The sequence below is a fragment of the Ochotona curzoniae genome, unplaced genomic scaffold (genome assembly GCF_017591425.1).
Source record: "Ochotona curzoniae isolate NIBS_2020 unplaced genomic scaffold, NIBS_Ocur_1.0 contig_2861, whole genome shotgun sequence".
NCBI classification, from domain to species: domain Eukaryota; kingdom Metazoa; phylum Chordata; class Mammalia; order Lagomorpha; family Ochotonidae; genus Ochotona; species Ochotona curzoniae.
In genome coordinates this window covers 2340498-2364953 of record NW_024465620.1, presented here as the reverse complement: position 1 = coordinate 2364953, position 24456 = coordinate 2340498, and the positions used below count along the sequence as shown (strand labels likewise).

Genomic DNA, 24456 nt, shown 5'->3' with positions numbered 1-24456 from the left:
CCTGGCTCTGCCCTCCCACACCCCCCACCAGGAAGGGCCATGCTTGCCGTGGTACAGCTTGCACGGCCGACCTTCTCTGTGTGCAGGCGCACTCAGGGGCCATGCCTGGGCGCCCCTCCAGGCACTGCCTCAGCCCAGGGCCCCGAGCCCCCTGAGGCAGTGACCACCCACATGGGCAGGGGGTGGTGGTGGTACGTCCAGGCAGGGCTGCCAGCACAACCAAGACCCGCTTCGGCTAAGAGGTGGCCCCGGGCAGATGGGCAAAGAGGGCTCTGCCCATGGCTTGTCTGTGAGGCAGGCTGGGTTTGAAATGCTCACTCCTTGGCACCAACAGTCTCAGCAGGCACCAAGATCTGGAACTCTCTCCCAACCCTGGGAGTCCCTCCAGAGGTCATTTGGGGGCTGCTTTCCCAGGCCGGCTCCAGCCTCTGCAGAATGGGGCTGGGTTTGTTGCCGGGGCCTCGTCCCACCTTCCACCCCCGAGACAGGCCAGGTGTGCTTGCCAGCGGCTGCAGGGCCAAGGCTGTGGGTTGCAGGTCCAGCCCGGTTCTTGTGTACCCACGGTGGCCACAGTGCAGCCACGGCTTTGCACATGCAGACCTGGGTGGGGGTGGTGCTTGCCGAGTGAATGGCGGGGAGGGAGAGAGCCAGGTGCCAGCCAGGGTGTTGTTGCTCCTGCCCTGGGATCCGTACAGGCCTGAGTTGTGTGGTATCCCAGAGGCAGCTCACTCCTGATCCCCGACATGTCCTCACCCTAGGCTGTGGGAGACACAGGGGCTGTGGCTTCGGCTGCCCTGGGCAAGCCCCCTGCCCCTTGCTGCCCTGGGCAAGCCCCCTGCCCCTTGCTGCCCTGGGCAAGCCCCCTGTCCCTCGCTGCCCTGGGCAAGCCCCCTGTCCCTCGCTGCCCTGGGCAAGCCCCCTGTCCCTCGCTGCCCTGGGCAAGCCCCCTGCCCCTCGCTGGACCTCCAGCTGAGCAAGGATCCAGCCACGTGCCCAGCACCCCGCTCCCCCGCAGGCTGTGCTGTGTCCACATTGCAGTATAGGGCCCCAAGCCTGCAGCATATCCGGCAGGGTCAGGGGCTGGAGATGGGGGCTTCCCTCAGATGGTAGGGTTAGCAGGGGGCTTAACACAAATGAAGAGGCCATGATGACACAAACGGGTATATAGTGACACCACGATGTGGGAGGCCTCAGGGAGAGGGTGGCCACGATCTACAGCCCCCTACCCGGGAAGCAGCCCCCTACCCGGGAAGCAGACCCCCCACCCGGGAAGCAGCCCCCTACCCGGGAAGCAGACCCCCCACCCGGGAAGCAGCCCCCTACCCGGGAGGCTCCCTCCTGTCACCCAGACCCCAGCTTGCTGCTTCTGGAACCGTGAGAAGACCCCCGCCCCAGGGCTCCCTGTGCCGCTCCCAGTAGGGCAGTGAGGCTAGGGTGGCCTCACCCCATGGGGCAGGGCCCCAGGCATGCAAACCCAGAGGGGGACCCCGTAAGGCCTCTGGTAGGGGTTGTCTTCCAGGTCAGGGTGGGAACCCCATTTCCCAACTGGTGCCCTTTAGGGGTTCCTCCAGGCACCTGCCGGCTCACCGCCAGGGTAACCATGGGCCCAGTGACTTGAGCCCCGTGGAAGGGACGTACCCCAGGCCAGTGGGGGTGTCAGGCTTCCTGGGTTCTGGTGGCTCCCTCAGCTTCGCGTGGCTCCCGCCCCCTCTGGTCTTCAGGACTCCATCTTCCCTCCACCGAGTCAGCACCTTCATTCTACAAGAGCAAGCTCTGTGTCACAGCTGTGTTCAGCGTCTCCTGTCCAGGAGGAGGTGACGGGAGAGGGGAGGAGACGGGGACAGAGGCGCTCGCTGTGTTGTTGCACAGTAGAGACGCCGGAGTCTGGTGGTGGGCAAAGAGGCAGGTGGTAAGTGAAGAACCGGGCCTGTGATGTGGGACTCGGGCAGCGGCTTCCATGGCCTGCCCTGGGCTGCGGTGGGGTTTGCGCTGCGCCACTCACGCCGAGAGGACGAGGCAGAGGAAGAGCAGCGCGGCTGCGATGGCGCCGTACACCGCGCCCTGGAGCAGCCCCCTTCGGAACACACTGAGCTTCTTGCCTGGAGTCAAGGGGTGTGGCGGGAAGCCAGGTGGGCGGCTCGGCTCCGTTCCCGCCGGCCAGGGCCCCATCTTCACCTGCCGTCCCTCCTCCCCCGCGCCGTGTGCAGTCACCCACTTGGCAGCAGGAACACGCCAGATGTGTGGGTTCCGTAAAGGTTATTCCCCTCACAGCGGAGTTCCACGACCGCCTCGGGGGACTCCCCAACCAGGCTGATGGAGCTGTTGACCCAGGGACCCCACACGCTGGAAGTCACGACGTGGCGGTCGCTGCTGCCCACGGGGGCTCCTCGCAGCTGCCACTGCACGGAGGGTGCGGGGACACCGTGGAACGAGCAGGTGCACCGCGTGGTCCTCCTCAGGGAACAGAAGGCTGTGAGCAGCCTGGCAGGTGCTGGGAGGTGCAGGGGAGCCGAGTCACCAGGACACCCCACTTCCTCCAGGGCCAGATCCTGGGCTCTCTGGAGGGGCTGGGCATCAGGGCAGCTCCCCCGAGACTTCCCACTGCACTCACAGACCACCCTGAGTGAGATCTGGCCGCTCCTGGCCAGGTCATCCAAGGGGAAGTCCTGGTGACATCGGAACGGGGCGCCGTGAGCCCTGGGTGTTGGAATGAAGCGCAGCACGGAGGAGACAGCTGCGTTGGGGGCTTTGACCAGCCCGTCCTGGGAGGGGACCGGGGCTCTCAGTGTGGTGCAGGTGCCTTCGACCGCGCAGGTCAAGGTCCTGGGCTCCCTGACCATCGCAGTCCCCCGGCCAGACAGCTCTGGAAGGGAGAGGGAGAACAGGAGTGGGCCTGGATGCTGGGACAGGGACCCCCCAACACACACACCCAGGGACCGCCCCAGCTGCGTGTCATGCCCAGTGATCCAGTGGTTGGCCCTCACGAGTCCTCCCAGTTGCCCCCCAATCCACCTGCCTGCAGTCTGGGGTGGCTACTGGAGTGTGCATCTCACAAACTTTCTGTTGCATCACCCCTCAGCTGGGTGAGCAAAGTGAAGGTGGTGGAGGAGCCTGAACCTCGGATTCCCAAGAGTGAGGGTGACTGAATTCCCCAAGGATCTCTATGGCCGACAATCCCTAGGCCTGGGCCTCCCCCTCTCCCATCTTGGGATCATCTCCGAAGGGCTGGGCAACTCACTGCCCTGTGCATTTGTATATCTCTCCAGAAAAAACTACAGTACCCAGAGCTGGCATCGTGGCACGGTGGGTAAAACCAATAGCTACGATGCCAGCATCCCATGTGGGCACTGGTTCGTGTCCTGAAGATCCACTTCTTATCTAGCTGCCTGCTAATGGTCTGGGACAGCAGCAGAGGACGGCCCAAGTGCTTGGGTCCCTGCACCCACACGTGAGACCCAGATGGGTGCTCCTGGCTCAGCACCGGCCTTGCCATGGGTGCTCCTGGCTCAGCACTGGCCTTGCCATGGGTGCTCCTGGCTCAGCACCAGCCTTGCCAGCCGTCTGGGGAGTAAACTAGCAGATGGAAGCTCACTCTGTCTCCTTCCTCCCTGCTTTGTGACTCTTTCAAGAATTCATGTTGTTTTAAAAAAAAAAAAATTTTAACGACAAGGAGAAAGCGCCCAGTGGGACCCATCTGACTGTACGATGGTGGGTTTTGTAAGGCTCAGTGAGGTGGAACCCCACAATTAGCAGAACCCCCGTCTGTCTGCCTGAGCCCCGCCCCAGGGTGCACCTGCCACGGAGGGCTCGGGGTTCTCCCTTGGGAAGGCCCTCGAGTGTCCCCCCGTCTGTATGTAGGGCAGGGACGCCCAGCTGTCCCCTTGGAGCGGGTCGCGTCTCAGCAGGATACATTCTTGTTCCTCAAGGTGCCCACGAGGCGTGGCCCTGGCGTGGCTGCCCGAGACAGCGCTGGGTTTATCCAAGTCTATGGGGGAGCTGGCACTTCTGCTGAGCCAGTAGCCCAGGATGGTGGAATTGCTGGGGACTCCCCGGGGGGATTCGAATATGCAGGGGGTTGTGGTACACAGCCTCTCAGCCACGGTGGTCTTCACATCCATGAGGATGTGGGAGAGAAAGCCTGTGGGAGAGACGCAGGTTGTACAGCAGGCACATCCAGTGCCGCACCTGTGCCCCGACAGCTTCACCTGGCCTCAGCACCTGCCCAGCTCCCGGGAGGTGAGCTCTGGGCTCTTAGAATGGCCCACTTGATGGTTTCTGCTTTCCCTGGAGAGGCAGGTTTCCCTGCCCAGTCTCTGCCAGCAGTGCCACGATAAAAGCCCTGTGCTCAGGTTTGACCAGCTGCCCTGCCCGGCGGAGCGTTGTCCACACCACCACATGTTGCTGCTGGGAGGATCAGGCACAGCCTGCAGGACACTGTGATGGCCAAGGGCGGCCAGGAGCCTGCCACCAGTCCACCTGCCTCCTCTCCCGCCCCTCCCCGTGTCTCTGCCACCAGTCCACCTGCCTCCTCTCCCGCCCCTCCCCGAGTCCCTGCCACCAGTCCCTGCTGCCTCCTCTCCCGCCCCTCCCCGTGTCTCTGCCTCCAGTCCCTGCTGCCTCCTCTCCTGCTCCTCCCCGTGTCCCTGCCACCAGTGCCTTTGCCATCTAACACTGTGCCCCCTTTGCTGTCACAAACTGTCACAGACCTGCCAAGTGCGGAGAGCTACTGGGCAGGACAGTGGTCTTGGGAATTGCCCAGTGGCACCAGCCCAGCCTGGTCTGCTTGCTGATGGGTTGTGGTTGGTGTTGTGTGTCGTCGGAGACCTTCGCCACCACCCCCACCTCGTCTCTGGGTCTGCTTCCCGGTCAGAGAAAGCAGTGCGGTGACACTGACCCGTGAGAGCTGCGGGCAGAAGCTAAAGGCGGTGCTGCCTGCGCCGGCTCTCACACACTGCCCCGCGCCTTCACATGAAGCTTTTACTATTGTCCCCTAGACGCTGCAGAAGCAAGGACTCGGTGGGACTCAGAGCCTGGCCCCGGTCAGTTCTCCGAGTCGTCACCCCCTCGGGTCTCAGCACACGTGGCCGTGGCTCAGCGTGGGACATCTCCTCTGTGGTGTGGGAAGCCCCCACACAGGGCAGGGTGCTGAGAGGGCAGGGGTGGGTCATGGTGGTGACCTGATTTCCAGAGGGACAGGCGGGGTCACAGACATGGCATCAAGATAAAGCAGACGAGCCAGCCAGCTGGCCAGCATTGTGGGGGGTTCCAGGCAACTTGCTCACGAGGCTGGTAAAGCTGTACTGTGATTTGTGCCAAGGGGCAGCTTGGTCGAGAGCAGGCCACCCACCACTGCACAGAACACGCCCGCGAGCAGCGCCTCCCGCCTCCTGCTGGCATTCACACCTCCTCCCCCCCCTGCTGTCCCTCCCCGCCCGGCTGTCTCTCCCCACCCGGCTGTCCCTCCCCGCCCCGCTGTCCCTCCCCGCCCCGGCTGTCCCTCCCCGCCCCGGCTGTCATCACACTCACCCAGGCCTAGCAGCGACAGTGCCATGGACCTCACGGACAAGAGGCAACCGGGGTGTCTCCTGCTGCTGCAAGTGAGAAATCTGCGGGACCCTGAAAAGATGTGCAAGAGCCGTCTGAGGTGTGGCTTCCACCAAGTTACAAGGCGCATTGGTGCAACCACGCACGACCACCAGCCGTGGGGTGACCCTTCCGTTCATTCCTGCTTTTCTGGTTTGATTTGGTCTTTGCTGGCAGCCAGAACTCCAGTGAGGTTTTGCACGTTAACTATGTCTTCTGAGCCCACTACGTTCACGCAATTACCCTGGCTTGATTCTTCGGGGTTTTCCATGGACATTAGTCGTATCCCTGTGAACCCATGCCATCATTACTTCGTGACAGGGTTATCCCTTCCTGAATGAAATTTATTTTTAAAAAAGATTTAAATATTATTTATTTATTTTTGGAAAGGCAGATATTCAGAGCGGAGGAGAGACAGAGGGGAAGATCTTCTGTCCAATGATTCACTCCCCAAGTGACAGCCGCGGCCGGAGCTGAGTCCATCCGAAGCCAGGAGCCAGGAGCTTCCTCTGGGTCTCTCACACAGGTGCAGGGTCCCAAGGCTTTGGGCCGTCCTCCACTGCTTTCCCAGGCCACAGGCAGGGAGCTGGGTGTGAAGTGGAGCAGCTGGGACATGAACCAGCACCCGTATGGGATACCAGCACTTGCAAGGGGGAGGATTAGCCATTTGAGCCCCTGCACCCGGCCCCAAAATTGGGCAATCTTTATCTTTCAATGAATCTATCAGTGCATAAAGTTACTTGTAGGTTTCTTAATTCTTTCCATGTCTTTGAGATCTATCTTTAGACACATTCATTGCTGGTAAATGTCATTTGTCTTCTTTCTTGATGGGTTGGCCCAAGGTGGAAGAGTTTTACTGCATCTTTCCAAAGGGCAGGCGTGTTCCTCCATTTTGTCCATTGAGGTGACGATGCTTGGCGTGCGCAGCTTGCTGCTCACACACTGGGTCTGCGGGAATGTCTCCAGGGAAGACTGGCTAGCTGCACATCTACCGTCCCCAGTGTGGGCGGGCCTCGCCAATCCACTGGCACCTCAGACAGAATGGAACCGCCACGGCAGGCACTGAGCCTGAGCCGGCACTGTCCCCTCCTCCCGCCTCGGGATGCTGAAGCTGTTCGACCTCGAGCCATCGAGCTTGGGTGTGTGTGCCCTGTTGCCCTGGCTGTCCAGCCTGCAAGGATTGCGGGACATCGCCCTGCATTCCATGGAAGGGAGGGCCCCGCTCCTTCCCCACTCCCATCTTCCCAAATTTTTAAAACTTATTTGGAAGTGTGAGACAAGGAAATAAACGGAGGAGGGGGAGGAGGGACAGAGAGAGAGAGGAAAAAATCTTCCGTCTGCTGGTTCACAAACGGCCGCAGCAGGCAGGGCCGGGTCAGACTGAAGTCAGGCCTCAGGAACTTCATCCGGGTCTCCCACATGTGAATCATGGACAGAAGATCTTCCTCTCTGCCTCTCCTCCTCCCTGTAGATCCGCCTTTCCAATAAAAATAAATAAACCTTTAAAACAACAACAAAAAGGAAGTAGAGGCGGACTCAAACCCAGACACCCCACACACAGGATGTGGGCTCCTAAGTGCCCCTCTTTTTCTTGATTTTAGGTCTTTCTATAGATGCTGGTTTCTATAGATTTTAGCTACTGAAAAGCACAACTTATAATGTGCTAAACAAACAAGGCTTTATTCCCTTCCTACCTCTCCTAGAATCAGAGGTTGGCGTCCAACTGAGAAGTTAGATAAATTTAACGGTTCCGTGCTTCAAGAATCAGACTGAATTCACAGGATCGCTTGCATATCATAACTCAAGAGGAGCTGGATGGGGAGACGTGGGGGCCACGTGGGGAGGGGTGTGGCGCCTCCGTGCCCTCACTCCTGCTCCATGCCCTCACCCCTGCTCCATGCCCTCACCCCTGCTCCATGCCCTCACCCCTGCTCCATGCCCTCACCCCTCCTCCATGTGCCGCAGTGTGGAAGGTCCCAGAAGCCGGTCCTTCCAGGATCTGACCAGCTCCTTTACACACACCTGTCAGGACGTTCTGAGCTTGGCCATTTCCTCACCAGAAAACAGCCGCTGCTGGTCCAAAATAGTTCAGGATTTTCAAACCGGTGCCGCAGCACAGCACGCTCCTATAGGAAGCTTTTAGTACCCCATATAAAATTGATAGTGGTCAGATTCTTGGCTCCTTCTTAACAGAATCAGACCTGACAAGCCCTCGCTGTCCCCATCTGTAAAATGGGAGCATTGTCACTGAGGAGGCTGTAACGGCTCATCTGCCAAGCCTGATTCCCTTCCCCAAGCCCTGGCATATCTTCCCGCAGCCCACCCAGACTCAGGTGCCAAGCACACCAACTCAGGCTTCCTCCGCACCGTTCCTGGAAAGCCAGAAGTCCACCAGCATTTCTGCTAAGCGCATCTGGGGAGTAGGGCTGATCTCACAATGCAAGAAACAGTGATGGGAGAACTTACCTCCCAGAGGCACCGACTGGACTGATTTAACGGCTAAGAACCCCCCACGGGCACGCGGAATAACCATGCGCACGACCACCACCGAGTGACCCACGGCGGCCAAGAGTGACTAAGGAAGCTGGAGGGAAGCCACCGATTAACTGGCCAGTTTCTGAGTGACTTACCAGGCCCCAGAAGTTTCCACGATATCCTGCCAGCCAGGGGTAACACAGGGATACCATCCCGGAGTCCTGCCCGCACGGGAACGCCAACGAGTGCCACGCGCAAGGCTCCACGCTGCGCGGGAGCCGCCGAGAGGGGAGGGGCCACGAGGAGCTAGCCAGTCTCCACCCCTCCATCCGTGAACCGCCTGGTAGTGGGAGACCCCCAGCCCGTCCAGAGCGTGGTTTTTCTAGAGTAGATGGTTCTAGACTCCTGCCAGCCTTCTAGACTCCAGGCCGGTGTAGGGACGCTCCTCCGTCCGCTCACACTGCGTGGAAGCCAGAGGGAGAGCCGGGTTGGTAGGAGGCCTTGCCCCGAGGAACGAAATGGCCGCTGCACCGCTCCCTGGAGCGATCCGGAGTCGCCTCGGTGCTCTGCTTGTTCAGGCCCCTGTCGCCAATGAGACGCACGAGGAACCCCTGGCTCTCCGTCCCCACGACCTCAGCCGCGAGCTCTTTTCCATCTGTCACCCATTCCTCTGGGGCTGCTTTCCCAGACCTACGGCACGCCGTCCTCTCAGTCTGGTCATAGGCTTCGTTCGTGAGAACACATACCAAACTCATTCTGGAACTTTCTGTCCTGAATTCAAAACCTGTGTCATGTAAGAGTCGCACTAAGTGGGCCTGAGCGTGCTTATTCAGAATTGCCAGGCACAGGCTGCGAACCCCTCCACCAGCGGAGTCCTTGAGGCCCTGCGCTGCGCTGGGCTCCCACCTCTGGCCTGGACCCCACAGTGTCACTTTCTCAGGCGTCTGCTCTGACTTGAACCCAAAGATCTTCTTTTCTCACACTGTTCTGTCCTTTCCCTTCCTAGCATTTACTCACATCTCTCTCTCTTTTTAATATTTATTTATTTTTATTGGAAAGTCAGACATACAGAGAGGAGGAGAGACAGAAAGATCTCAGTCGGTTGACTCACTCCCCAGGCAGCTGCAATGGTCGGAGCTGAGCCTGATCTGACACCAGGAGCCAGGAGCTTCCTCTAGGTCTCCCACACGGATGCAGGATCTGAAAGCTCTGGACAGTCTTTTACTGCCTTCCCAGACCACAAGCAGGGAGCTGGGTGGGAAGCGGGGTCGCCGGGATTAGAACCGGTGCCAATATGGGATGCAAGGCAAGGACTTTAGCCACTAGGCTGCTGCGCCAGGCCCCACCCACAGCTGCATTTCTGTGTACCTGTGTCGGGGCAGGGCCAGCGGCTTGCTCCTTCTCTTCATTACTGGTCTAGGATGCATAGATACTGTTCCCCACTGCCCCTCAGGAAAGACACAGCCCTCTCTGTTCACCCACTGAAAATGACCCATCTGGCTCCAGGAGGAAGGTTGTTCCTCTGTGGAGGACAGTACACAGCCATGGTTAACACTAGCATCCCAGATCTCACAGCCAAAGAATCAACAACCCCCTGACTAAGCTCTCGGCTGACAGTGTCACGTCTTCCGTACGGGTCTGGGGTTCCCATTCACGCCTTTCTCCTTCACATATCTGTCACTTCGCTTTGCTTCAGAATATCCAGCGGGTCAGAATGTACTTATTTATTCAGTTATTTAACAAACCTTTTTGAGAACGGGTTATATTGTAGGCACCACACAGGGTGTTAGTGACAAACCAGGGATGGTCTCCGCTCTTGTGCGACAGAAACAAAGCAATCAAGCATGAGTTCCCGCGAGGTCAGGCTCCAATCCCTTATGCGGGGGTGGGGGGATAGGTTTTAGCCAAAGTCACACGGCCGCTAAGCACTGAAGTTGGGGTTCTGTACAAACGAAATGGCGTCAAAGCCAGGAAGTCTGACGTGTGACCATCACACACTGGGGCTCAAACGCCACTTCCTGCCAGAATGTGTCACGGCTGCACATATATGTTCCCTTCCTTTGACGCCATTCAATGGTGAGACATATTTCTTCTGGCTAATTCCAACAACAGACTGGGGGGGGGGGTGGTCTGCCTTTGCAGATCTCAAGGAAGCGATGGAAGGGGCACAGGGCTTTGTGGGCTGAGACTCTGGGGGCTCCAGGTTGATTACAGATTCTGGGATTTCTGGGAAGTCTGTCCAGGTTTTGTGGACTTGGGTAATCTCAGCGTTATTGAGGACCCCCGGCATGATGCAGCTTCCGTGGTTGAGTCGGCTCCAGTTTAGCTTGCTTTTCCTGGAAGGGAAGTTCAGAGGTAAGGGAGGGGGGAAGGAAGGAAGGATGCCGGAGGAGATCTACAGGACGAGGTGCCAAACCTTAGAAGGATGCACCTGTGGCCACAGAATTAAGACTCGTGGAGGAGGCACTGGTTGAACCTTCTCTGCAACCGTGCCCTCTCACTCTGATCTTCACGACTACCCCTCCTCACAGGACATTGTGGCTCTAGCTATCCTTCAACTTATTTCTCCTGATTTCTGCCTCTCTTCCCCTCTGCTTGGCTCCAACAGCTATGAGATGATCTGCAGGCACAGCCTTGGCTTCCGGGCATCCTGCAGGTCATCCTGAGAATGACCGTGGCCTCGCAGCACTGGACAGACCACTGCCCAGGGGTCTTGTGCACGTGATGCTCAGACCCCTCGGTACCTACCAGCATCTGGCTCTCAGAGGAGGGTGCCGTTATGGATTCTCCCGTTTCCTTGCGCTTCAGAGACTTCTTGCGTCCTTGGCTTGCTCTAGCTCGAGCCTGCTCCTTTGGTTTGATGGCTGTGGTTGTCTGCGCCTGAGTCACTCTGATGTATTTCACTCTAAGGAGAGAAGCTTTTGGTCAGCTGTGACTCTCCCATCTCCCCCAAGTCCCCAGACGGGCTCTGCTTTTGATCAGAGAAGCCAGTCTAGCTCTGAGCCTGAGCAGCACGACCCTGCTTGCTGGGTTGTCAAAGAAAATCCATACCACCTCTCCGGGAACACGATAAGGGTGCCCTGCCTAGCGGACTATGGGAGCTCAGTTTAGACCAACTGCAAAAGGGTCACACGGAGATGGTCATTAGTCTCCAAGTCCAGTTAACCACACTTCGGAAATGGCTCCTTACTGCGCCCTGCCATGTCTTTCTCAACAACTCTTTCCCTTAGCAAAGGCCTGCATCTTTCCTGCTTCCTGATTCTGGCACCAGCTCCCTGCCTGCCTCTGGCCGAGTCTCTCTGCTCTGTTTTGTTCCCTAAGCTCAGGTTTTCCTTCCCAGCTGGGTGAGTTGTCCCCTGTGGCTCCCACCGGAAGATACAGCCCATGCCTTCCGGACTGGCCAGTGTTTCTTCTGCTGACTTTCTGATCTGACCTCCAAGGAGTCTGGCCTTGTCACTCCAGGCTTCCAGCCAATGTACTCGGACAAGTTTCCAGGAGCCTCATGAACAAACATCAAGCATCTTTGTGAACCTCTCTTTCAGCTTTCACCTGCCACTATCAATAAATCTGATGTTACACAGACTGGAAGTGGCTCAAGGGTTAGCTTCTGGCTTTTGCTAATTTCCAATGAGTCAGTGAGAACTCGGCTCTACAGGCCTGCCTGGAACAGCATCTGGGGCACATCTCCAGGCTTCCTCGGGCCACCGTGTCCCCCCTTGGCCCTCCTTTGTTCTGCAAGTCTCAGTCCTGATGGACCTGGATTCTGGTGGTCGTGTTGGAAGTCCTCCTTGACTTCTGAAATCCTGAGATCCTTGAGGGTGTGTGTGTGTGTGTGTGTGTGTGTGTGTGAATGTATGGCGGAGGTGGGGGGAGTGCCAGAATAGCTGGTACTATCATCATAATCTGCACAGCCTACAGAGAAGCCTGTGGATGCATTTCAGTTTCCATGAGACCCCCAAAAGCTCATGTGGTAGACACTGAATCCCCAAAGATGTTTATGGTATTTGCAGCTGGAAAGCGATTTGGATTAAATGAAGCCACGATAGTGCCAACAATGATGGCATTCGTGGTTATGTAGGAAGCAGAAGCCCAAGCTAGCACCCTTGCCCTGTCTTGCCGTGTGATGCCTTCTGCCACGTCAAGCCGACCCAAGCAGATGCGAGCACCACACTCTTGGTCTCTGACCTCCATGACCACACACCAGATTGCTTTCTAGTCTTTATAAATGACTCGGTCTCGAGTGGTTTTATTTTGACAACAGCGAATGGACCAAAACCATACTATACTCACATGATGGGGAGGAGGCAGAGAAAGAGCAGTGCGACGGCAAGGGTTCCGTAGACAACGCCCTTGAGCAGCCCTTTCAGAAAGAGCTGGGGAGCCCAGGGGCTCCTTCCTGAAGACAGAGAGCGAGTGAGGAGGGCTTCTTTCCCAAGACCTCTGACATGAAGCCCAAACCCTGCTCCTTCCTCCTGTCCGAGCACCAGCCCCTGCCCCCTGAACCCCCTCCACTCCCACCTGACATCAGCAGGATGCTCAGAGCATGGACTCCATTGTGGTTCCTCCCCTCGCAGAGAAGGCTCGAGCCTGCTGCTGGCTTCTCACTCAGTCTGACAGTGCTGTTGGCCCAGGGCTCAAGCACAATGGAAGTCACGTTCAGGCTCGCGTTCGTGTTGCTCGCACTCACGGGGGTGCCTCCCAGCAGCCACCACTGCACAGAGGGTGTGGGGACCCCACGGAAGGAGCAGCTGCACTGCAGTGTCTTCTTCTCCCAGGAGCAGGAGGAGTTGAGCAGCCTGGCAGGTGCTGGGGGAGGAGGGCGTCCAGAAGGCACGCTGCTTGCCTTCTCTGCTTCCGCAGGACTCAGCTTTCCCTCAGCGACTCAGAAGGAGCTTCAGAAAGACCTTCTAGAATAGAATGGAATCTAGGATCTTCTACCATCTGTCCTGAATATGAACATTCAGCCTTCTCTAGACCATCTAGTGACTGCTGTGGCGCTTTCTGAGTAACCACATTTAGAGCATGGATTCGGTTTGGTGCCTCGCCTACAGGGAAGGCTCATGCCTGCTGCTCGCTGCACTGTTTCTACAAGCAGGAAGCAGCAGGACTTCCCACCACGCAGTAAGTATCGTGGATGAATAAGGAGATGTCCCATTCCTCGGAGAGTCCTACAGTGGTCTTTCACGCTTCATGAGGGCTGAGGCTACTGGGAGAAGGAAGGGCCGGGCTGATTCGCCCCGAACTAGTCCCGAACCACTGGACTTTCCTTCTGGCGTACTTGGGGGAGCTGAGGAATGTGTAAGAACGCTGCGTGCACAGCCCCCACTCCGCTGCTATCCTCGGATCCATTTTAATCAAATGAGACAACACGCCCATGGAGATTCTGAAAAACAGACTAACTCGGGGCTTCCACTCAGGCAGCCCCCTGTGCTCACGCGTTCATGCTCCTCCAGGCGGACCCTCCCCCAGTCTCACTCCCATCCACCCCAGCCCTGCAGAACCAGGCGCTGAGCCGGCCAGCACGCACTGGCTATCTGGTATGTGTGCCCCTTGTGGGCTCTGTCTTCCCATCCCACTCACAGCCACCCTCAGACAGCACAGCCCTGCTTCCCGTCCCACTCACCTGGCTGTCCGCGTGGAAGCCCCATCTGCCACAGCGGCTGTAAGGAAGCAGGAGGAACCCTGGCTGTGCTGGCTGTGACACCACAACCGGATGGTTCAGGAGTGAGGCGGTGGGGCAGCCAGGGCAGAAGCGTCCGTTTCTTGGGTCATCCCGAAGGCCTGTTGACCTGGTGAAGGGAGAAGCGTCAGGAGCCAGTGGGAACAGGGAGGCGCTGCCACAACCCCCGAGAAGCATCGCGCCAGGCACGCCACAGCTGCACCCAGCCTCGAGATGACATTGTAGCCTACGACTAGACCAACGACTGGGGGGAAAGAAGTTGATGTTATCTTTCCCATCTCCCTCCATTGATCACAGTGTATTTTCATAAGAGACTTTGCTTAACTTAGCCTGGCTACGGTACCAGGCCTCAGCAGCACGTAGGCTGGGGCAGCAAAAACCCCAAAGCAGGCCAGGCGCTGGGACTGCATTGTGAGCCCCGTGCCCCTCGGTGTGTTGGTGCCCACCCTATGACACCCAACACTCCACCTCCCTCGCTCTACCGCCCTGCCTTGTGTGTCCTTCCCACGGGTTCAGCCCCTCGGGACTGGGGGAGAGGTCTGTGTATCTGTGAGGTATGGGTGGGTGGGACTACCCTCACAGGTGACACAGACTGCATCTGAGTATACAAGAGAATGCTTGTCATGTGTACACACTGTGAAGTGACCACACTGAAGTGAACTGACACACCTGCCCTGTCCATTCCCCACACGGTCACCTGTGTGCGCAGCAGGAAGACTTGGCAAAGATAAGGGTGCAGTACCGATACCCTACAGCCACCCAGATTCCGCTGGGGTTCCAAAGCTCTGTTTTCTCAGAAATGAAATGTGACCCTAAAGCAGCCTACCCAACCACTATGCGTCATCAACCCAAGGGCTGGTGACAGACGAGCCCACCTTCCCGGAAGCCCAGGACCTTCACCCAGATCGCCAGGGTCGCCAGGAGACCCTGCACTGCCTGGTGACCCGATCAGCCAATCAGCAGCCACACACACTACTGCACGACCAATCAGCAAGGCCATTGGAACTCTGCCGCCCGGCCTGCGCCAATCAGTGTCGGTGGGCGGTGCCGTCCGCGTTTGGCGGCAACTGTCCTCTCAGCGAGGTCTGACGGAAGCAAACCACAAGCTTCCGGTCCGGTGCCTTTCTCGGTTAGGTGCTTTCATGACCGATCGAATCTGCTTATTAACTAGGTCTATTCGGAGTTTGTGTTTCTTCAGGATTCAGCCTTGGGAGCTTTCGTGTTTGTAGGAATTTGTCCATTCATCTAGATTATTCTATTTGCTGGTGGATGATGGTCCATTTGCAATTTGATGCTTTTTCTCAGCCTGGCTAAAAACTGGTCTTCTCAAAGAACCAACCTTTTGTCGATTTGCTTTGCTGGTTTTCTGTCTCCTGTTTTATTTGTCTGCATTCTCATTTTCATTATTTCTCCCTTTCTGTCAGCTTTGGATTTAATTTTTTTTTCTTCCTAGTTCCTCAAGCTGTAACATTAGGCTATTGATTTGAGATCTATCTTCGTTTTTAGATGCGTTACAGCCGTAGAGTTCTCTCTCGGCACTGTTTGTGCTGCATCCACACATCTCAGTGTGCTGTGGGTTTGCTTTTCATTTCTCACAAGCTATTTCCTAATTTCCCTCGTGATTTCTTCCTCAATCCATCAGTTGTTTGAGTTCGGTTTCCATATATTTGTGAATTTCCATTTTCCTTCCTTTATAGACTTCTAGTTTCATTTCAGCGTGATGGCAAAAGATGTTGTGTAGGATTTTAATCTTCGAGAATTTGTTAATACTTGTTTTGTGGCAAATAGGAGACTTTACAACAGTCTCCCTCCTGCATTGCAATAATTCTTTTGGATAAAATCTCTCCTTACCTTAGTCTAGATTTGTTTATTTAAATTAAGGCAGGTACACACACAGATCTCCCACCTGCTGGTTCGCTCCCTGAGGGCCTGTTACAGCCAGCACTGGGCGTGGCCGGAGTCGGGAGCCAGGAGCTCCGTCTAGGTCTCCCACTGAGCAGCAGGGACCAGGCACTTGCGCCATCATCCACTGCATCGTACTTGAAGCTGGAGGAGAAGCAGGGGAGCCGGGGGAGTCAGCCCAGCACTCCAGTATGGGCTGTGGGGGTCCCGCACAGTCTAAGCCACTGTTACCACAAAGCCTGTCCCAGCTCAGAAAGCTTTCATGTTCAAGTTCCCTTTGTGCCACAAAGAGCGTAATACAGTAGAACAGAATGAGAACAGACTTGGGGTTCCCCAAGGCAGCCTTCATATGTGTAACGTAAAGGAGCCAAAACACACACACTGAATGGTTTTTGTTTTGTTTTGTTTTGCAACTGTCCAGGCGCAAAGGACGGTGTTTGTGGTAACCTTGAAAGGAACAATCCGGGGACACTGGTCATTCCGGCTCATTGGCCAGTGTGAGCCTGGTGAGGTCAAACTCCTGAGTCTCTATCTCTTCAGGGCTTCATTGGACCACGACAGGCATCTGGCACTGCCCGGAGACATCTTTGGATGTCTAAAGCAGGCAAGGCAGGGAACTGGCATCTCACAAGTTCGAGGTCTGGGATTCTGCTCAACCTCCCACATCGTACAGCCTAGCCACACCACCTCCACAGACTGAAGAATCCTCCCACCGCCACAGCCCAAGGTCAATAGCATTGAGGTGGACAATACCCACTCTGGTGCAATCCATGGATCAGCACCAGGGCTGGGATGGGAGGGAAGGCAGGGGATGGAGCCCACTTTGAATCAACCCAGCTCTGACTTTTGTGGCCACCTAGGGAGTGAACCAGTGGTGTGCTCTCTCTCCCACTCTCTCTCAATTCATTTCCTGCTTGTCTCCCACTGACTGTGCCCGGCAGGCAGGGCCTACACCTGTCTTGGTCACAGCTGTGTCTCCAGCCGCAGCCCAGGGGAAGCATGGGAGTTGCTTGTGGGGAACTGTTTGTCTCAGGAAACAGCAGTCAGGAGCTTGTCCTGGGCAGGTCCGGGTCTGCTCCCTGCGGCCACGGGGAGCGCAAGTTTTGGGGACCCGGCCCCTGGCTCCCCACAAACAGCCCTGTGGCCTGCAGCCTTTTCAGCCACTCAATTGTGTTATGTAAAATTCATTCTATTCCCAGTGAACATTTATTGATTTATTTTTTTGAGAGCGTCAGAGTGGGAGAGAGAGGGGGCATTCTTACCCTTCTATTTACTGCCTACCTGCTCCACACGCTGGGGGGCTGGGCCAAATCAAAACTGGGGGCCAGGAACTTAGGCTGGGGGCATAGTGTGGGGACCCCCCCCCAAGCACTGAGCCCTCACTGGCTGCCTGCCAGGGTGCCAGCTGGTAGGAAACTAGAGCCAGGAGTCAGAGCAAGGTCTTGAACCCAGGTCCTCTGGTTTGGGAGGTGGGTACCTTGTTGGGCATATGAACTGCCAGGGCAAATGCCTATTCGTGATGAGCCTTTTAGGAAGCCATGACTAGGTGGAGAATTTTGTCCGATGTTTGTTTTATATCTATTGAGTTGGTCATTTCCCGCCCCATCCCTTTTACTCTATTGAGTAAATAGATCCAGCTATAACTAATACCCAGTTGCGTTCCTGAGCAAGGCTCTACTTGGCCATGAGGTATTGTTCCATGGTGCTCCCGATGGTGCCGGGCTCACAGTGAGCACAGCGGGCTGGGATTCTTGTCTATCTTTCTGTCTCCCTCTCTCTTCCATGTATGCTTTGGTGTTGGCCTCCATTTCTCATATCTGGCAGTGTCCGAGTCCCTGCACCTTCCTCTGCATCTCTCTCTGTTGGGAATAGCATGAGTTCTCCCAGTCCTGCCACCATCTGGCCTGTGTTAAGCCAAAAAGACAAAATATATATATGATCTACAGGAGCCAGTGCTGTGGCTTAGCAAGAAAAGCTACCCCTGTGGCACCAGCAAACTGTGTGAGCACCAGTTTGTGTCCTGCATGCTCCACTTGCTAGCCCAGCTCCCTGCTAATGCACCCGGGAAAGCAGTAGAAGACGGCCCTGGTGCCTGGGCCCCGGTACCCACATGGGAGACGAACAAGGCAATCCTGGCTACTGGCTTTGACTTCGTCCAGCCCCAACCTGACCATCACAGGTACTTGGCAAGTGAGCCCGCAGATGGAAATTCCCTCTGTCTCTCCTTCTCTCTGCAACTCTGCTTTTCCAATGAAAATAATTTTTTTAAAAGATTTATTTACTTTAATTGGAAAGGCAGCTTTGCAAAGACAGACAAGTTTCCATCTGTTGATGTGCTTCCCAAATGGCCACAAAAGTCAGAACTGAGCCAATCCAAACCTAGAAGCCAAGAGCCTCTTCTGGGTCATCCATGCAGGTGCAGGGTCCCAAGGCTTTGGACTATCCTCTGCCGCTTTCCGAGGCCACAAACAAGGAGCAGGATGGGAGGTGGAGCAGCCAGGACAGAACCACTGCCCATATGAGATCCCAGTGTATACAAGGTAAGGATTTAGCCACTGAGCCATCACGCCAGGCCCTCCATTGCCTCTCCCTCGTCAGTTAGGCCAACTGCAAGCTTCCCAATCCTTTGTGTACGTTCCATGGGACTCACAGCACCCTCACCAGGCACTTCCATCTCCAGAAACCATGCTGACTCCTGCAATGAACCAATCCCCTGATGGCTGCTGGGTCCAGTCCTGGTTCCCGCTCCATTCCTGCCACATCAGCTCTGCCTCCCCCCAAGTCATGACCCCTCCCCCAAAACTGTCCCTTGGCAGTGGGGTAAACTTTTTTTTTTAAATAAAAATTATTGTTAGAAAGGCAGACTTAGGATCCAATGTGATGGCTCATTTGGCTGATCCTTTTCCTGCAAGTGCCAGGACCACATATAGCAGCCAGTTCTGGCTGCTCTACTTCCCATCCAGCTCCCTGCTATGGTTTGGGAAAATAGTAGAGAATGGTCCACTTGGGACCCTGCACCCCTGTGGGAGACCCAGAAGAATCTCCTGGGTCTGAGTTGGCTCAGCTGCAGCCATTGTGGCTATCTGGGGAGTGAACCAGCAGGTGGATGAGAAAGAAAAGAAAATTAAAAAAAAAAAAAAGAAAAGAAAGGAAGAAAGGAAGAAAGAAAGAGGGCCCATTGCAGTAGGCTAGCGGCTAAAGTCTCACCTGGAATGCACCGGGGTTCCATATGGACACTGGTTCTAATCCCGGTGGCCCTGCTTCCCATCCAGCTCCCCACTTGTGGCCTGAGAAAGCAGTTGAAGATGCCCCAAAGCTTTGGGACCCTGCACACTCATGGGAGAGTTGAACAAGGCTCAGGGCTCCTGGCTTCAGCTGAGCACAGCTCCGGCTGTTGAGCAGTGGAGCAGTGGGGACTGGAACCCTGTCCACGTGGGATGCAGGCATTGCAGGCAGTGGCTTCATCCCGCACACGAGCTCCTACAGCAGCTCATTTCCAGGCTCCTATGAATGTACTTCGTGAGGAATGCCTCCTGGGCATGTCCAGTGACCTGGAACCCCATGGGGGTGTCGCTGTACCACCCAGGGCCCTGAGCACCTCAGGAAGCGTGCTTCGTCAGCCTCAGAAGTTGACATCAGCCTCTGGCTCACAATGCAGAATGGAACAAAGCCACATGAGTCGAGCGGAGCCCTCTGCCAGAGCACATGGTTGGGCAGTGGGCCGTGGAAAGTTCTCCTGCTTTCTCGGCAGCTGGCTTCCATCAGCAAGCCTTGCTGCCAACAGATTCCCCCAGCTTTGCTTCATTAAAGGGAGCGGGGCAGAGTGGATGAAGGACTTGGGCGTGGCCAAAGGGTGTCTGAAGCTGACTTGCACCTGACAGCACCAGGCAGGTGAGCCCCTAGGCCTGGGAAAGCCGCATTGGCATGCCGCCTGGCGCTCCCTAGAGGCTGTGTCACCCCCGTGGATAACCTGCTGGAGGCGTGGCCTCAGCTGCAACCCGCACTGCCGCGGTGCAGAGCACGGCTTGAGCCCTACGGACAGCCAGGTCTTTCTCCTGCAGCTTCCTGGCTGCTTTCGGCTCTGGCTGGCTTGGAGAGCATTGAGGGCTGCAGGAGGCCAGCTCCAGCTGAGTTCAGAGCTCGAGAAAGGTGTGAGGAGTTGGCGAAAAGAAAAGACACAGACACTGCGCCTTGGTGCCCTCTGCCAACAGCTCAAGAAGCTGTCCTTTATTTACTCAGCCACACCCCAAGCTTCTGCACATTTCATTGTCCTGTTTTTACTTCATGACTAAGGGGGCACGCATAGGCATTCGGTCATTCTGTCTGTACTTCAGGGCTAAGCAGGTGCCCCTAAAGATAATTCTGCAAAATACCATATTCATGTTCGTCAAAGCAAGCCATTCTACAGTAGCAGCCATGGAGCGACTGCCAGGACTCCAAGGCCAAGACACATGCGGTTACCTGCTAATCAGTAGTACATTCCTACCACATTTCTATTTCTACAACTTGCCCATCATTTAATGGCAGAAATAAGTCACAAGGGAAAAAAAAAAACCATAAAGCTCCAAAATAAAAATTGCAAATATTAAATTCCCCTTCAACTACAGGCTCTTCAACCACATAAATGATCAAACAATAATTAAAAGCATATTTCTATAATATCAATAAAAGTATTCTTAATTCCTCTAGCCGAAAATTATATAAGCGGCTAAACCAGATACATTTCCTATGCTCCGAAGAAATTGCCAAGACAGGCTCATCTGGATTTATCATCCTAGCCGTTTGAGCTCATACTTCCATCACTTTCATTCAGGGGGGTGACATCCGCGGAGGTGACATCACTACCTCCAATGGAGGGGTGGGGCGGGGGTCCGGGGTGGGACCCAGCCAGGCCCAGCCTCGCCCCGCCCCGCCCCGCCCAGCCCAGCCCACCCCTCCTCAGGGACCCCGCCAGCAGGTGCTGCTCGGTACTGGCAGGATTCATCAATGGCTGTAGTTCCACCGGGACGAGCTGGGGGCTGGAGGGGAGGGAGGCAGGTGGGATTTAAATCGCAGGCCCCATGCGGGGAGCCTTGCTACTGCTGCCAGGCAGAGAAGCAGCCAGGATGGAAGGTCCACAGGACGGCCAGGGTGAGTCAGGGAGTCTAGCAGCTCTGGGTGCAGCGCGGTGGGGTTGGCTCTTGCCTGTGCCAGAGGGCAGGCCCAGAGCGTGGCTAGCTGGAAGGTGAGGAGCCAGGGTCTGACCAAGGCTGCGCCCCCCACCTTCTCTCCTGCCTGCGCTGGTGGCCTGCCCTAGAGGAGGGGGGCGGCTGGGGAGCTGACCCGGGACTGTGTGTGTGTGTGTGTGTGCTGGGGAGAGGGGCGGCTCCTCTGATGTGCTGCTCTCTCTTGCTCCTAGGACCTCAGAGAACTCCAGCACCTCGAGAACCTCCATTATCGGGGAGCCCCTCAAGCCTGTCAGGGCCCCAGGACTCCCAGTGCCTGGGGGACCCCCACAGTCCTCAGGACCCCAAAGGCCGCCGGGGCCCCCAGAGCCCTAAGCACCCGCTCCGCACCTGCGTCTGCAGTCCCCAGAATGTGCCACAGCCCCGGGGACTCCATCGCTCCTGGGAACCGCAGGGCGCCCAGCACTGGCACTGCCCTGGGAAGGACACACAGTTCCAGAATCCTCGCTTCTTCCAGGGCCTCACACCAGCCTGGGGCATCCCCGTGACCCTGGTGGTCCTAACGCCCTTAGGCTCCCTGGTGTCCGCTAGAGCCTCTGCAGCCGCTGGTCGCCCCGCGCCGTCCCTGCGCCTCCAGCGGCCTCCGCGAACCTTCTACAGCAAGCAGCTGCGGCGGCTTAGGCAGAGCTTCAGGGAGAACCGGCAGTGCGTGCCCTACAGAGAGTGCAGGAAGCTGGTGGCCCAGCTCCACCTGGGTGGATACCCCCTGCAGGTGGGGCCAGCTCCAGGACCGCGTCCCGGCACAGCTGCAACCCTCAGGCCCCTCGCCCCTGCCTGGGAGTCCTAGGGGGTTGGGGTGAGGGTGCTCAGGTTGAGCCTAGGATGGCAGGAGAGGTGTGGGCCCGGCTGCCTCACCTGCCCCTCATCCCTTCTGCTCCTCCAGGTATGGTCTACCAACAGCCGGATAAGACTCTCCCGGAGCGCAGGCTCGCGGGCCAGCAGGCGGCGGACACCTCTGCCCCTCACCCCATTGTCCAGGAGGACTCCAGTGAAGCCCAAGGGTGCGACCCGGACCCGGCCTCCTCTCCACAGCTGCCCTGTACCCGGAAAGCATCTATGGACTTCCAACGTGACTTCCGCAGAGGGTGAGGACCAGTGAGGGCCGGGCCGTGGCCTGCCTGGCACCTGCCCCGTGTTCGGCCTTCCAGCTGCACTGCACCTGCGTCCGTCCGGGCTGCTGAAGCCTCAAAGGAGCGCAGGTGCTCCTGGAAGGGCCTTTGCCACTCCCAAGCCTCGCGTCCAGGGCCTCCTCCCGGCCTGGCCGGCCCAGGGCTCTGCCCGCAGGCTGGGCTTCCAGCAATCCCGGCTCTAACAACCCCGCCATGCTTTTAATTATTTAGATATTTATTTTAGGTATAAATTCCTTGATAATTAAAGTCTGCTATTTCGTGAGCTTGTCTCTTGTCGTTTTTATTGGGGTTTGGGGCGGGGATGGATTTTAATGTCTTGCACTACACGCAGTCCTATATCTGTTGTGGTTCATTTGTCCATCTTGAAAAAGTTAGAGGGGGCGATGTTGATCTTCCACCCACTGGCTCACTCCCCAGATGGACACAATGGCCAGGGCTGGGCGAGACCAAAGCCAGGAGCCACAAACTTCCCCCATGGGTACATCCTCTGTTGCCTTCAGGTCACAAGCAGCGAGCTGGATGGGAAGTAGAACAGTGGGGACACAAGCTGGGGTGCGGGCGGGATGCAGGGGGCGGAGTGTGTGTCCTACATGGGCTTCAGTTGCTGGGTCATTGCAGAGTTCAGAAGCTAGTTCAGTCCTCGCTCCCTGGTGACGGGGGCGCTGGGCCTACCACTGCAGGTGTGTGTTCAAGGGCGTCTTGTCAGCCCCTCCTGTAGCCATCCCAGTCCTGGAGTGTCCCCTCCCCATAGCCACCTTCTCTGACCTTGTGGCCTGGGAAGGCAGCAGCAGATGGTCTAAAGCCTTTGGGACCCCGCACCTGTGTCAGAGACCCAGAAGAAGCTCCTGGCTCCTGCCTTCAGATTGGCTCAGCTCCAGCCATTGTGGTCATTTGGGGAGTGAAATAGTGGATGTAAGATCTCTTTATGTCTCTCTGTGTATAGTTGACCTTCCAAGTGAAATAAATCTTAAAAAAAAAAAAACACTAGGCAACTGCGTGGATATGAAAGACATGAAGCTTCCAATATAGCCTTTGTGACACATATTCTAGAAATTATCCGAGGCCAAGGAGCACTGGCAACTCTGCCCTCTAGTGGGAGAAAGACGGCGCTGCTGTGGGGGTGTGACCTTTCCTGTGGATTTGGGGAAAATGCCATGAAAGTGGGAGAAAAAAGAGTTGCTTGGTAACAAATTCAGAAGTCATTCATTCATTTTTTGAATAATGAAGCTTTCCCAAAGGTGGCAGAGCGAGAGAGAAAGAGTTACTGTCCTGTCTGAGGGTGGCAAGCAGGGGAGTGGAGAATGAGAAGAGGAGCCGCTTCTGGAAGCTTCCAGAAGCAAGCCGGGATGGAGTGGGATAAGGGCAGCGGGCGAGGAGGGGAGGACCCAGGGTGGGTGATGCAAGCCCTTGGCAGGGGGTTCCCAAAAGACATCCCAAGCCTGGAGCTTCTTCCAGGTCTCCCATGCGGGTGCAGTGTCCCAAGGGTGATGCGATGCTTGCGGTGTGGGACTCCAGAGGAGGTTCAACCACACTGGTGGAACTTCTGGGAATGACCCCAGGGATCATCCTTCCTCCTCCTGCCGTGCGAGGATGGAGTGAGGAGGCATGGTCATGGAACGAGGCCTACCTCCCCTGAACCCCAAATCTGCTCGTGCCTTCACGCTGCACATCTCAGTCTCCTGGAACCACAAACAAGACGTATCTGAGATCTAATCTCTCTGCCTCACAGGGCTTCACTAGGGACATGCAATCCACCGAAGGTACAAGGCCATGAATACAGGTGGAAACCCTCACGCTGCTGGGGTAGAACCAGGCCTGTTGGTGGACACAGAGTCCGGAGTGGGGTCCATGGCAAGTGGGGAGCCCTGGGAGGGGTCGTAAGAAGCCCGGGGACTTGGGTGGGACTAAGGGAAAAACCTGGACTGGTTAGAGATCTTAGTGGAGTGCAGCCGGCTTCTGTCGCTTCCAAGCTTTACGGAGACACCCAAAGGGCTCTGTCCAGGACGAGACCTGGCTGGACACAGTCCTGCCCTCGCCCTGGAGAAGCCGGCCATTTGGGAGGGAGTTGGTGCTGGAGACAGTCACGCCTCACGCCACACCAGGGACATCTAAGAAATGCATCATCAGGGGGTGTCATCATCGCACAAGCAGCACACAGTATGGCTGCATGACCCTTCACGGCCCAGCTGGGCTGTCTGCACACAGTATGGCTACACGACCCTTCCGCAGCCCAGCTGGGCTGTCTGGCTGATGCTGGGGTCTGCCTCAGTCAGAATGTTACTGTGTGACCCGCTCTCCAAGGGGAAAAGTACTAAAAAAAAAAAAAATCCATAAAAAATGGACACAAATCAATTCTGCTACAATTTGTTCTTCACAGACTAAATACACTGAACAACTGGCACACGGATTCCTATCAGGGCCCCCAAACAAGGCCTCCTGTTCCCTTCCAGTCTGGAATCCA

The 24456-nt window shown here is 56.6% G+C and overlaps 1 protein-coding gene across 1 annotated transcript; it reads right to left on the bottom strand.

Annotated features, from left to right (window-relative positions):
* Positions 1 to 8455: 8455 nt before the first annotated feature.
* Positions 8456 to 14148, bottom strand: SIGLECL1 (SIGLEC family like 1). Its single transcript, XM_040978219.1, has 5 exons — positions 14082 to 14148; positions 12577 to 12864; positions 12349 to 12454; positions 10807 to 10963; positions 8456 to 8518 (listed from the first exon to the last, which is right to left on the bottom strand). Exons 1-5 carry the CDS (start codon positions 14146 to 14148, stop codon positions 8456 to 8458), a joined length of 681 nt encoding a protein of 226 aa, XP_040834153.1.
* Between the last annotated feature and the right edge of the window lie 10308 nt (positions 14149 to 24456).